This window comes from Arvicanthis niloticus, chromosome 24 (genome assembly GCF_011762505.2).
Source record: "Arvicanthis niloticus isolate mArvNil1 chromosome 24, mArvNil1.pat.X, whole genome shotgun sequence".
In the NCBI taxonomy this organism is placed as follows: Eukaryota; Metazoa; Chordata; class Mammalia; order Rodentia; family Muridae; genus Arvicanthis; species Arvicanthis niloticus.
In genome coordinates this window covers 5,478,126-5,492,467 of record NC_133432.1, presented here as the reverse complement: position 1 = coordinate 5,492,467, position 14,342 = coordinate 5,478,126, and the positions used below count along the sequence as shown (strand labels likewise).

At 47.4% G+C, this 14,342-nt stretch overlaps 1 protein-coding gene across 8 annotated transcripts in view; it reads left to right on the top strand.

Annotated features, from left to right (window-relative positions):
- The window catches only part of Git2 (GIT ArfGAP 2), a 41,926-nt gene that overhangs the window by 13,290 nt on the left and 14,294 nt on the right, over window positions 1–14,342 (top strand). For 4 of the 8 annotated variants that reach the window (XM_076922491.1, XM_076922489.1, XM_076922487.1 and 1 more), the window contains exons 8-13: window positions 5,647–5,692; window positions 6,680–6,728; window positions 9,242–9,314; window positions 9,555–9,652; window positions 10,581–10,692; window positions 13,078–13,220. In XM_076922491.1, the coding sequence (XP_076778606.1) occupies window positions 5,647–5,692; window positions 6,680–6,728; window positions 9,242–9,314; window positions 9,555–9,652; window positions 10,581–10,692; window positions 13,078–13,220 (521 nt within the window). Of the gene's footprint in view, window positions 1–5,646; window positions 5,693–6,676; window positions 6,729–9,241; window positions 9,315–9,554; window positions 9,653–10,580; window positions 10,693–13,077; window positions 13,221–14,342 lie in introns of all 8 variants that reach the window. The other 4 variants (XM_076922490.1, XM_076922488.1, XM_076922486.1 and 1 more) reach the window with 1 other exon arrangement.

Genomic DNA, 14,342 nt, shown 5'->3' with positions numbered 1-14,342 from the left:
GCCTCGGATAAAGGACTTGCCCTGCAAGCCTAAGACCTGTGCTTGGTTCCAGCACCCATGTAAGAAGCCAGGTGTAGCGCACACCAGGTATCAAGCACATGTCTGTAAGTCCCACCACTGGGGAAGCAGAACATTTAGGATCACTGGGTCTTGCTGGCCAGTGAGTCTAACCAGTCAATAACTCGAAGGTTTTAGTTAGAAACCCTGTCTCAAAAAACTGGTGGTATATACATATCTGCATACAACAGCAATTAATGATAAAAAGAGGTTATGAATTTGAAAGAACAAGGAGGGATGTCTGAGGGCTTGCAGGAGAGAAAGAAGTAGAAAATGATGTAATTATAATCTCAAAATTAATTTTTTTAAAGCAGTGGAAAGTGGGGTTCATCCCTTTAAATCTCAGCACTTGGAGGCAGAGGCAAGAGGATCTCTGAATTCCAGGCCAGCTAGAGTAGAGAGGCTGGAGAGCTAGCTCAGCAGGTAAGAGCACTGGATACCCTTGTAGAAGATCTAGGGTTGGTTTTTAGCACACACATGGTGTTTCACAACCATCTGTAACTCAAGTTCTAGGAGATTCGAAGCCCTCTTCTGCCCTCGTAGGCCCCAACCACAATTAGTGTTTGTATATATGTGCAGGCAAAACATACATGTACACCTAATAAAATAAATATTTTATAAGATAAGAATAATAGGGTAGAAAAGTGACTCAGGAAGGCGTACTGTGTCAGTGTCTGGACTCTCCATGCTCACACAGGAAGTATTACCACCCCAAAGAAGATGAATGCCAAAGAAAGCGACATGAGACACATCAAAATCAAACTACTGAAAACTAACATTGAAAAAACTTTTACAAACATCTAGGATGGGTATTTCACACATCAAGCTTTTGGATATCCTTTATCTGAAATGCCCAGGACCAGAAATGTTTCAAGTTTCAGATTTTTACTAAAAAATACTTTGGAATATTTGCTGTAGACTTCTGATGTAGAAGTCTGAAGCACCGACTTTTTGAGCATCCCACCACTGCCCTAGTGCTTCTCAGAAGTCACTGAGAGGAAAGAAAATTAAATGGAATTTAAATTAAAAGGCATGATAATTCCGGTGGCCAAAGAGAAGAATTGCTGGCCAAGGGCTCCATATCCAGCAAAACCTTTAGCATCAAAGCAAATTAAACACATTGGGAAAAGAAGAAAAACAAAAGACTTCGTTGCCCTAACAGCAGAACTCGAGAAGGTTCCCAGGTCAGCGTCGACCTGAGAACGTCACAGAAGGATGGCAGAGCGGCCCCAGCAAGAAGCCCATGGACACAGAGCAGCCCAGGCTGCAGTTGTGCGTGGCAGCTGACAGCAGAGTCAGTGGACAGGGCAGCGCAGAGGAAGGAGAAGGAGTGAGCGAAGCAGGGCAGCATTCCTGCATTCTGCTTGAAGCAGGAAGGTGATGCTCTAAGCATGCAAGGTATGCGTAGTGTAACCCTTAGCCACCAAAAGACAGCGACAGAAATGTGCGATCAAAAAACCTAGAGATGAATTAAAAACAAAACACAGTTGTGCAGTACTCATATAATCAAAAGATCTTTATTGAAAATATTAAAAAACAGAACAAAAAGGAAAAAACCAGAAGCTTAAACAGAAAGCAATAAAATGGTATAAATCCAAAACGGTGTTTGCATTAACTGTTAATGATGTAAAGAGACCGTCCAAAAGCGGTGCTGTCAGGAAAGCTTACAGAACAGAAGCTGAGCCGTACACTGCGTACAAGAAACCAGCTTCAATGCCATGACTAGGTCAGCACCAAAAGATAGAAACCAATTGTCCATGCATATGTTGAGGCTAGCTTAGCTGGGATGGCATCAGGCTGTGCCTGTGGTCGCACCATCCTGAATGAAGCAGGTGTGACCTGCATGGATCAGAGCAGACCAAAGTCAGAGCAAAGTCAGAGAAGGACGTGAGATGGTGACAAAGCATTGGCTTGTAACAAGAAAATGCAAGTCAAAGCTCTGCATAGACAGTGGGAGGGAGCACGCCGGGTCACGCAGCTCGGTGTCCATAGACCCGAAGCCTAGCCGCCAGGACGGCAGCAGGCAGGGGCACCCGACACTCCCCACCTGGTAGAAGGAAAAGTGATTCCTGGAAGTTGTCCTCTGCCTTGCATGTGCACACCTTAACACACATGCATTCACATGTACACATGCACAAAGTATGTGAACGCTTTGAGCTGAAAGGAAGGTCAGGACCGCAGTTGTTAACGCAGAATCCACACATGGCTCTGTAAGTTCACCTTTCGCAAAGTAAGCCATGTTCTGAATGATAAACCTTAGCAATTCCAAAGAACGTAAACTTCTACAGGCTTTACTCTTTGACCATAATAGAATTAAGCTAGAAATTTATAAAAATCAAGATTTTCAAGCACTTAGAAGCTGAGCAACACATTTTTCAGTCATCCATGGGTCTCAAAAGAAAATCTCAAGGGAACATACATATATGTATATGGGGCTGGAAAGTTGTTTTGAAAGGATAGCATGCTGTAGCCCAAGCTGACCTCAACTCACCACAGTCCTTCCTCCGTCTCTCAAGTGCTGGAATTACAAGTGTATATTACCATGCCTGGATCAAAGGTACTTTCAACTAAATGAAAATACAGTATCGAAATTCGTAGGATCAGCTGGGCCTGGTGGTACATACCATTAATCCCAACACTTGGGATGCCTGTGAATTCAAAGCCAGTCTAGTATACATAGTATGTTCCAGGCCAACCAGGGCTACATAGTGAGACCATGTCTCAGAAACAGAAAGGGGCAGCAAGGGGTGGGGGTGTTGGGGACTGTTTATGGGGTATATGTAGCTCAATGTTTGCAGGAAGTTTTATGTATGAGTGCTCTTTCTGCATGTGCACCCACATGCCAGAAGAGGGCATCAGATCCCATCACAGATGGTTGTGAGCCACCATGCGGTTGCTGGGAATTGAACTCAGGACCTCTGGAAGAGCAGTCGGTGCTCTTAACTGCTGAGCCATCTCTCCAGCCCTATACATAATCTAATATGCATGTTCATTTACACACACATTAGACTTACACACATTTCCTCCCCAGCCCAGGGCTTCAGGCTTCATGTGTGCTATAAACATTCTACTACTGGGCTGAGTTCCCAGCCCTGTAGAACGGTATTTTTCAAGAATTTGAATTTGTACCTCAGCACATCCCATTAAAGAAAACGTCAGGTTCAAGAAATAGGAAGAGGGCTGGAGAGACGGCTCAGCGGTTAAGAGCACAGGCTGCTCTTCCTGAGGTCCTGAGTTCAATTCCCAGCACCCACATGGCAGATTACGTGGTAACTCCAGTTCCAGGGAATCAGACAACCTCACACAGGCACATGCAGACAAAACACCAATGCACATGCAATAAAAATAGATACATTTAAAAAAAAAAAAAAAATAGGAAGAGGGGCTGGAGAGATGCCTTGGCACCGGCACATGGCAGCCGCCAGTTTTGAAGGAGTCTGCCTTCTTTTCTGTCCTCTGTGGGCACCAGGCAGATGATGGCACAGAGATGTGTACAAGCTAAAGACTCACATAAAATAAAAATAAATCTCTTGAGGAGAGAATAAGAACAGAGAGAGTTCATGCGGTTTCATGTGAGTGGGTTACTGGATACCAAACCTAGAAAGAGGTGGGAAAGAAAAGGTGGGTATGGAGGGTCCCCACAAACAGACACAAGAATCCTTAGCAAACAGTAAATCAGCCATGTATAAAACGGGGAGATGCAGCATAACCACTGGAGCAGAGCTCACCAAAGTCAGTTAATGTGACTGGGGAGAGGCCCGGTGGGTCAGAGACGGCTGCACTTACAGAGGACCCTGGTTCAGTTCCCAGCACCCACAGGCTGGCTCACAGCCACCTGTAATTCTAGTTTCAGGGGATGTGACACCGTCTTCTGACTTTGGGCACCCAGGTACATACATGGTACACATACATACAGGCAAAACACTCATACACCTAAAATGTTTTTTAAGGAAAATTAGTTATGTAGTTCAGGGCATTAATAAACTAAAAGGCAAAATACCCAGATAATAATTTCAAGAAGATAATTACAAAAGCTAAAGCTGTAAACTCAGGAGGGGCTCATGATCTTGGATTAAAGTTCTTAGATTTTGTTAAATTAATACTTTGTGCTTTATCAAAAACACTTACTCTCGTGTGCTCACTGTTTTCGTGAGCTGCTCACTCTTCCTGTGCTCTGCTGACACGAGACTCATGCAGCCCTCGTTGCTCTGCCTCCCGAGTCCTGGATGAGAGGTGTGCAGCATCACACCCAGCTTCCAAGCCCCACGTTCCTGCTCAAGAGACCTCATGAGGGTGGGAAGAGCAGCTGGGAGGAAGTCTGCCTTTAATCTCAGCACTTGGGAGGCAGAGCCGGGAGGACCAGGAGCTGGAGCTCCACAGAGAAACCTCTCTAAAACAGGGTGGTGCGTGGGGTCTGGAGAGATGGCTTGGTGGTTGAGAGCAGTTGCTACCCTTGGAAAGGACCCTGATGCTGTTTCCAGCACTCAGCGTGTCGGCTCAAGACTGCCGATAGCTCCAGTTTTAAGAGCCGTTGCCCTTAGGTTTCTGTGGGCAACATTCTGAAGTCAGTTCTCTTTTGATTTTCTTGAGCTTGAGTCTTGTCTCTACACTGTACTCTAGCCTAACAGGCCCATGACAGGTAGTCTCCTGCCTCCATCTTTCATCTCCCTGCAGGAGTACTGGAATGTAGGTGTTTGCCACCACAGCTGACTTTTGCAACCAGAGGTTTTGCCCACTGAGCCGTCTCCCCAGGCTCTGGTTTATTTCCTATGCCCTGGAGTTCAAGACCATCTCGAAACAAACAAAACAAAAACCCACAGACAACAATAAAACCCCAAGCACACGTCATTCAGAAACACAAACCCACACTGCAATGCTGCCCTGGAACTGGGAGTGTGGTTAGGCGAGGCATGGAGCACCTGAGTCTCGCACTGCTGTGCACAGAACACTGGAAGTGTTTGTTTCAGGAGATGGTCTTTGCTGTACAGCTCAGCCCCCTCTCCCTGAGCTTCTCCCGTGCTGTGACTGCAGGCATGGGTCTCTGCACTCTGCTTGCTGTTCAGAGTATAAAACCGCAGAGCTGCTAACGAAATAGGCACACAGACAGATACCGCTCCTGCCCCAGGCGTTCCCTAGGAGGGTAAACTGAGTGTCCTTTAGGTGCTTGGAGTGACTTTGTCATTGGAATGTAAATCAGTGTTCTGAAAACTAGGTGAGGGCACAGCACTCAGCAGATGGCAAGGTCGTGTCCCTTCAGAGCCACACGCGGGGCGCACCTGCTCGGCCCTGGCTGGTTTCCACTTACGGTTTGATTGAACCTCTCCCAGGCTTTGTGCAGCTCTGCCATCTGCCGCCATGAGCTGACAGAGCCTGATTTGAGCTGAAAGCGCCTCAGCATTCTTATGTCACTCATGACATCACTCATGACGTCTGGGACTGGACAGGTCTCGGGACTTTTAGCCAGTCTCAGAATGCTTTCTGTTCTCCCACGTGGTACATGATTATGGAAAATGGCTAATTGGAAAACTTAAACTGAAAAGAAAATGCTGATCTCAAAACTGATCTGAGCAAAACTGGTTTCTGTTTCAGATCATAAAAACGGACAGCACTTTATAATCCCTCAGATGGCAGACAGGTAAGGACCGGTTTGGTTTATCTGCCCAGTATTGCCTTGGTTTACAGTATTTAAGTGAATTATATGTTGTGTTTAACAGAGCTCATACATTTTTCTCTTTTATGGCTATACACTTTGGAAATAAGACGGCTGTAAGTAAACCAGCGTGTGAAGCTTACCTTGGAGAGAGCATAGGACAGGGGCTGCTGTGGGGTCGTAGCCAGGGACTCCTCCACTGTGTGTCCAGTTGTCCTGCTGTTCTGTGTCTATAGGTTATAGCCACAGGTGTTTCTGTGTCAGGAAACATGGTATGCTTTGCCTTTGACAAGCGCTGGCAGGCTTTACACTAATCTGTGAGCTGTCAGCCTGTCACAGCTGCTCCGCGTGTCCTCTGGAGTGTCAGTGGGCTCTTAGGGTTACAGGCTGAGTGAATTTTTACATTTTGGGAAATGAATGTTCTTTTTCCTTCTCTACTCAAAATGTTTAAAAATATAAAAGCCACCCTTAGTTCATGACCTGAGCAAAACAGCGCTTAGCTGCTGCCCCAGCCTGTAAGATACAGGGACTGTTACCACCGCAGCGAACCCTGAAGCCCTGTTGGGCCAGCGCTGCCAGAGTTGACGAGGCGATTCACTGCTGGTCTTGGTGTGAGCTCGTCTGTCTGTCTTTTCTGTTTGCTCTCTGTTTTGTCTTGCCTTTTCTTTTTCTTTGTGCCATGGATGGAACTCAGTGACTCACACGTTGGACAGACACTTTCCCACTGAGCCACACCCTGAGGCCTAGAGACGACTGAACAGCCTTTGTCACCAGCAGTGTGCAGCTTGCTCTTTACCTGACTGTTGGGTTTCTAGGAGTCTTGACCAAATTGTTTAAGTCTTCAGTGACTCTTTGGCTACAGAACTGTTCCATAAACAGTAATATCTCATCCCTTGGGTGTATTAATTTTCTAGTGAGGTCGCAGTATGCTTCTATTTACTTGCTTAATGGTTTTGTGCATTTTCTTAGCAGCCTGGATTTGTCTGAGCTGGCAAAAGCTGCCAAGAAGAAACTTCAATCTGTGAGTATCTCTGCCCTAGGAAGCCCTGTTGGTCCCTGATGTCAGTCAGTTACCTGTCGCATCACAGTACTTAAATTAGACACGTGCTGTCACGTGTGTGTACGTAGCAATGAAGACCAAAAGCACTTTAGTATATCCAGTCCACTGACTACTTCAAACAACCTGTGATCTTTTCTGTCATGGTAAAAATGTAGCCTTTGCCTGTGACGGTAAAGAATTATTTCCGCCAAAGTTGTGGGTATGTCTCAGGGTCCTGGGTTGTAGGGTGCCTGCCCTTCCTTGGCACTTGTTGTGTGTCTCAAGGGCCTGGGGTGTGGGGTGCCCTTCCTTGGCACTTGTTACATTACTCACATGGGATACCGAGGACTAACAGTAGCTGCTGGTAGGGCACTGAGTCTGAATCTCCATTCAGTGCAGAGCTGTGACTCTGCTGCCCCTCATATGCCGTCCTCAAGCTTTTTAAATGTATGCTGCTGAAAGCTTGTTTGGGCCTTGTGTGTGCTCAGAGTTTGCCCAGGCCTGTGGTCGTAAGATCACTAATCCCTGGGAGACTGCTTTCCTTGTTTTGTCATCTTTCCTGGAGCCTCACCAGCTGCTTCCCGCTCACCCTGTGAGATTTCACTCCTTACCTGTTTCAGTTGTCCCTGCCTCAGAACCAAGAGCCTTTAAAGACCCTCAGGCACCAGCTTACTTCCCCTCTGGTTAGGTGTCGGTCCCTGCGTTGTTGGGGCAACTCTGTGACTCAGCTCTCTGAGGGCAAAAGTCACTGCCTTGGAGCCTTGCTCCGGGACGTCCGCTGCATCTGCCTTTCCTGGTCCTGTCTCCTCTTAGACTTAGAGTGTGAGTGCTTCCATGTGCAGGGAAAGCCGATTTCCTGCTCTGTGCTTCCCTCCTTCCCTTTCACAGAGATTTTTAGAGCCTCATATGATACCACTATCACATAAAGTGAATTTATCATTACTAGTATTTCATTATGCTGTGAAATAAATGTTTTATGCAATTTGTTTGGTGTCTCTGTGTTCTGTATCTATAGTTGTGTGTTTGAGTGTGTCATGCCTTTCTTATATTAAGGAAGTTACATAGTAAGAGATGTCAGGCTTTCAAGGCAGTGCAAGAGTGTGTGCTTTCCTTGTGGTTACTGGTAGTCTGTAAGCAAACTTGTTATACGTAAAATAACATCAAACTCCTTTTTACTCTTTCTGTTGGCTGGGCTGGATACCACATAAAACCTGAGGTTGTGTCTGTAGTACCTAACATGGAGCAGACATTAAATATATACCTTGGGCATAATTTCCTATGCTCTTAAGACTGTGTGTCAGGCTGGCCCAGCTCACATCAGTCCTGAAAGCACAATGTATTCTTCAGTTATGAAATGTTAACATTCTGAAAGTCTTAAGTCTAATAATGTCCGTTCCTCAGTTTCCTTGTCTGTAAAGTGAGATAATAATAAATTCTATTCTGTCCTCACTGCTGGCTTTAAATTGTATCTTTAGCACCATGTCTAAGATGCCACTGGCCCTTATCAGCAACATGGCAGTGTGGCCATGTTGCCGTTAGTGACAACGAAACAGCTTTCAGTCCAAACCCTTGGAGGTAGAAACTGGAGGGTCCTCAGCACGTGCAAGCACCTTCTTGCGGGATGTATTTTGAACGATAAGTTAATTCAAGGGCACTAGAGGACTTAAAAGGAGGTGGGGCCATCCTTAGTCACCTCGTACTGCGAGCACAGGCTCAGCATTTGGGATGTTCTCTCAGCTTTATTTCCTGTCCTATGGTTTGGTTTGGTTTGGTTTTTTTTTTTCTCAAAACTGCAGTAACAGAATTTCATACCCTGCTTTTTACATTCGGCACAAGGCAGTCAGCAAAGACACAGGCGCAAAGCAATAGAGAGGCCACAGCTGTTGAGTCGCAGGATGAGTTTCATGAGACAGAGGATCTGGAACGTGTGTCTGGAGCTTCAGCTCGTCTCAGTGGGGAGACCAGGCGGCTGTGTGGGAGTTTGGTCTGTGTGGCTGTGCTGTAAGCTGTACCCCAAACTGTACCGGGGAGCCACGTTGTGCTGTGCTTGATAGGAAGCCTTCCTGAGATGCGTGTTCCGCACCCGCATCCTTACCCACGCAGCAGTGTGGCCATCTCGTCCTGGGTCTTGCACAGCATGGCTGACATCCAGACAGTGAGCTCTGTCGTCATCCCACTTGAGGGTTTTCTTCTTTCTCTGCCAGGGGTATAGCACCCCTTCCTTTTGTAGAGCAGACAAGAGTTCTCAGGACAGCAGAGACCTCTAAGGTGTTGGCTAACACAGGCAGCAGGGTGGGAACTTGTGTTTGAGAGGGTTTGTAACAGTTGCTCTTGCTTCTCCGTGGCAGTAGCCCGTGTGTCGAAGAGCAGGGCCTGAGAAACGTTGTTGTTGTAGCGATGGCTTTGAGTAGGGCACTGGAGATAAAGGGTGAGGACGTCACAGGCGTCCACTGGGTGTTAATTGTCCCCTGTGTTCCTGATATTTTTACTTTCAGCTAAGTAATCACTTGTTTGAAGAACTTGCCATGGACGTGTACGATGAAGTTGACAGGCGAGAGACTGATGCAGGTGACGTAACATGCAGCCTACCTACTAAGCTTGTGCTCCCAGTGGGCGGTGGCCAGCTGCCGGCCTGGTTCTTTTCTTGCCCAGTTGCTACTGTCCTCATAACCCATGCACTTTTGCACGTGATGGCTTCCAAGTGTGCTTCCCCAAGTCTCCCTCGCAGTGCCTGAGCCATGCCCCAGCAGAGCCATGGCACCGCAGGTGTGGTGAGATTCTGTCTCTTGGCTCTTTTCTTCCGGCTAGTCTGGCTTGCCACGCAAAACCACAGCACCTTGGTAACCGAGACGACCGTCGTTCCCTTTCTTCCGGTCAACCCTGAGTACTCCTCAACACGAAACCAGGCAAGTGGCTCCGAATGAAAAGTTGCTAGGAATGCTGTTCGGGGGATGGCTGATGTCGTGGTATTTAGTATCCCGTACATACACGGAAACAATCTGAGAATCGATAAGAGAAATATAGACAACATACAAACATGAGAAGAAATGGTCACTGTTGGCTTCTGGTGGAATCCCAGTGCTCAGGAAGGTGGGACAGGGGGATGGACCTCAAGCTGGAAGCTAGCCTGAGCTACCTAGCAAGACCACAACAGAGATGGTGGGAGGGAAGTGGAGAGAACAAAGGGAGGGAATTTGCTGTTGATCAGAAGTCTCAGATGTAAGTAAATCCCTCCTTGTACAAAGGAGTCCTTTAAGAATATTTCCAATAAAATCAAGCCAGATTTATACACATGGTTCACTAGTGTGTGTCTATAACACTAAAATATTGAAGGGAGCCTCAGCCTCTGACAAGAGAGAAGGACTGAGGAGAGGGTTTAGTTCTGAACAATGCTGTTTGTAAGAGCAGACCCACGGCCAGTCTACTTCCTTATCCCTAAAGCAGAGATTTCTCTCAGATTCACGTCTCTCTCACTTCAAATTAAGTCATGGGTACTAGAAGTACATGTTCTATTCTGGCAGCTCTGAGGAGTGAAGCCAGCACCTTATACTTGCTTGTCAAGTGTCCTACCACTGAGCTACACATCCAGCCAGAACCGCGTTAAGTCCTAACAGCCATACATGCTGTAAAAATGTAATTGTTAAGTTCTCTGAAGTCAGTGGTTTGAAGCTGCTGCCATGGGAACCATTAGTGTTGTCTAGAGAGCGATGGTGGCTGATTCATGGGGTTGAGCTGGGAAACCCTTGGGTAAGCTGCAGTCCTGGGCGTTCGCTGTCACTCTTCACGCTTACATTCTTACACTGGATAATATTTCCCATTCTCTTCTTACCCTAGGGCAGGCAGAAATTAGCTCGGTTTAATGCCCATGAATTTGCTACACTGGTCATCGACATTCTCAGTGACGCCAAGAGGAGACAGCAAGGCAGCCCTCTCTCCAGGTCAAAAGGCAAGTGTCCGCCCTGAGAGTGTGCCTGGGGCTTTCTAGGATGGCGCTGTTCAGTCCAGAGCTGGAGGTGACTGGGCAGTCTTCAGTACCGCCATCCTGAGAGTTTCCGCCCTGAAGAGTAAAGAGGGCTTCAAAATTACTAAGTATTATTCAAATTTATCTTATATGTGTTTGTTTTCTGGTCACTTATTTTCCCATAAAATTGGCACCTTGAAATTAACCCAAAAGCCTTACTTAAATTTTACAAAGGACACAAAGAAGACTCTTGATCACAACTGTATTTCCCACGGTCACTTAGTTCAGACCCTCTGCCTCTGAGTAATTACCATCTACTGCTGTAAACTTTAAATGTCTGTAACGAGAAGCATGGGGCGCCCGCTGAGCACCTGCTCCAGAACAGCTCAAGGACTCCAGACATAGGGCCCACTTCCTCATAGCCAGCCTGTTCTTTTATAGACACAGGAACTGTGTGCATTTTTATTTTGAGGTACTTGGACAAGATGTTCATACCATAAAAATTAAGGCTCCAGGCAGTACCACACTCCCCTAAGGCAGGAGTCATTAACTACAATAATTTGTGTTTCCACTTGTCTGTTAGGGAATTTGGTTCTATTAATTCAACCAAAAGTCAAGACGTTCTGAAAAGGTGCATTAAATTGGTGAAGGTGCAGTCTGGAGAGATTTTGTATAAATTTGAAACCTCAAAATATGCCCACTCTAAAAGAGAAATAATCAGATGTTTCATTTTGTGTATAATGTCAAAAACATTAGAAGCAACTAAATAATAAATTCTAAAGAAACAGTCACATGATTAGTATACAGACATCTCCCAGAATACTTAGTGGTGTGAAGTAGAATAATACAGTTTTTAAAGGCTGGGTTTAGTCTTTGTTTTGTAACATACGTGTATTTATTTAAGTAACTGTTCAGGGGACAGTGCCTTACGCAGCTGGATATACACATGGAGGTGCTCCTTCCCGCAGATCTGCCCTCGTCCATAGCACTGTCTGGATGTCTGGCTGAGGTTGAGGCCGGCACTTCCTGCGTGCGTCGGTTTCATGCGGTGTCAGTGGTCACGCAGAGGCTGCTCAGTGCCATGTGTGTCCATGTTCTCGTACTTTTTGTTGGTGATGTCACTGCTTTTAAAAGCCTCTAAGTACAATGGGACAGTGTTGACCAATGTCCCTGAGTGTGAGGAGGGTAAGAAGAGGCTTCTGGGAGCTGTGTGTGGTCAGTGAGCGACTTCCTGGCATGACTTGGAGTCCTGCTGGCCTCAAACGCTGGTCATGAATCCACAGTGTGTGTTACGTATGGTGTCCTTAAGCAAAAGGGTGTACAACAAGGTTGTGTTGATTGGCTCAGGAAAAGGCTGTGGCTGGCAGCTCTCAGGACTGTAGACCTCTGTCTCCTCTAAGAACCTCAGTGACAAGCTTCTAGACTATATTCACTGAGGACAAGGCCTTATGTGTGCATATACGCTTAGAACAATGACTAGAGAGAAACAGGCCAGCATGCCACAGACTGGGTGGTCTCCACCGTTCCTCACGAGTGATCACAGCCTCTGTATTCAGTCTTACTTACCTCTGTATTTACATGCTGGTGTATCTTAAAAATTCATTGTGAAAGTTAAGGCAGGCCCAGTATGTGTTAAGAAATCAGAATTTACTGCTCAGATGAAGCTGTCTGTAAAATATCATTGGACATTGGAGCACGACTTGAGTTGCCCCCAATAAGCCAAGAGTCTTTGGAGTTTCCGAACACTTATTCTAAATGCGAGCGTGTGTAAGTCATTGCTCCCTGTCTGTGGAATGGACACTACTGATAATGTACACGTGTGTGCCTACTTGATCCAGTGTCATCTTGTCTGTCTGTCTCCAGGCTGGACGCAGATGACTGACGGCTGCTGTCCCTGTCCTTCGCACTGATTTCTAGGCTTCCTGGGGTTTGTTTGTGTTTGAGGCATGGTCTCTGTGTAGCATTGGCCGTCCTGGAGTTCACTGTGTAGATGAGGCTGGCCTCTAACTATAGAAGTCGCCTGCTTCTTCCCGATGCTGGGATTAAAGGCAGGTGTCTCCACGCCCAGCTGCGTCCTGTTTAACTTGCCACCCTCTGTGTGCGTGTCACAGTCCAGGTGCCTTACTTACCTTACGTTTCTACAGCTGAAGCAATGCCCCGTGCACACAAACCTGCTCGGCAGGTGAGTGGGAAGCACTGTGTGGAAGCTGCTGTGTGGCTGTCCGTCAGGCCTCTGCGGGCCTGAGTGCAGCGTTACTCTTCCTGTCATTTTTTCACCCCTGAAATGGCTGAACCAGAAAGTCATCCTAGTGGTTTTTTAGAGGAAAAATATATTTCAAGTCTGAAATAGTTTCCCTTCCTTGTGGACAGACAATGTGGAACTCATACTGAGAACAGTCGGCAACCAGCACAGCGCTGAGAGCCAAGACACTGACCAGCCGGACTATGACAGCGTGGCCTCAGATGAAGACACAGACGTGGAGACCAGAGCAAGCAAGGCAAACCGGCAAAAGGTGAGAGGACACACCTCACAGGACAGACCTGCTCCTCTTAAGACTTGCTCTTGCCTGGGGCTGTAGCTGGACGGAGTGCTCGCCTGCTGTGTATGTACAGGGCCTGACTGAGTTTAGTTCCCAGCTCACATGCACATGGCAGAAGAAATAAAACTTGCTGAGGGTCAGGCCTTGGAAGGTGCTGGGAGGTGGGTGAAGTTGGGCTCACTGCTAACTCAAGCCAAGCAAAGATAAAAAGTAAATGCTCTTAAAAGGCCCTTTGTCCCTGAGCAGGTGAGGGATCAGCCATGACTCTAGGCTGTGCTCTGGACCACAGGCTTTGATGCATGCTCTCGAGTATTTGTTGAGGAGCGGTGTCTCTGTGTTACCCTCCCCGTGTGCTTAGCTCCTCCCCTGACAACGTCACTGATAGGGAAGAGGGGACAGTAGAACACACGCTGCACAGGTGCTGCCATCGCCAGACAAGTCCAGACAAGCTGGACGTTAGGGAGTTGGAAGAGAGCCTCAAGGGAGGAGAGGAGGCCGGGACAGTGCAGGGCTCTGAAACAAGGCCTTACAGGACGTGCGGGCCTGCACCCTGTCTAGAAAGTCTGGGCAGATAGAAGGAACGGCCATGGCCTCAGGAGAAGGCTGGTCACGAGTAGGAACAGCCTAAGAGTCCCATACAGTGCAGAGATTCAGGACAGCACAGGGAGGAACTTCGATCTAGAGGGCAGTGCAGAGCTGCCTCAGGGCTTAGGTGGGGGGCAGTGAGAGAGATCAAGCCACTGTTCAGTGAACAGGGGAGAGGGCCAAGGGGTCTGGAAGGCCCCACCCCACTGCAGTCTGAATCCCCAGGACGGGCCAGATGGCCCTCCACAGACACTGAGTAATAAATAAACAAGAAGCTGGGCTGGCACGGTCTGCGTGTTTGAAGCAGGGAGATAGACTTAGGTGTGTCTAGCATTTGCTGTTTTACATTGGCAGAAGGGACACCTCTGCCTGGACTGCCCTGTGCCAGTCCACTCAGTGACAGCCAAGACCATTACCAGGCCCTCAGGGATAGACCCTCCACTGATGGACTAGGCTCCCATGATCCCCTCAACCCCCCAGGCACGCCCCCAGCTCACCCAGCCCCCAGGC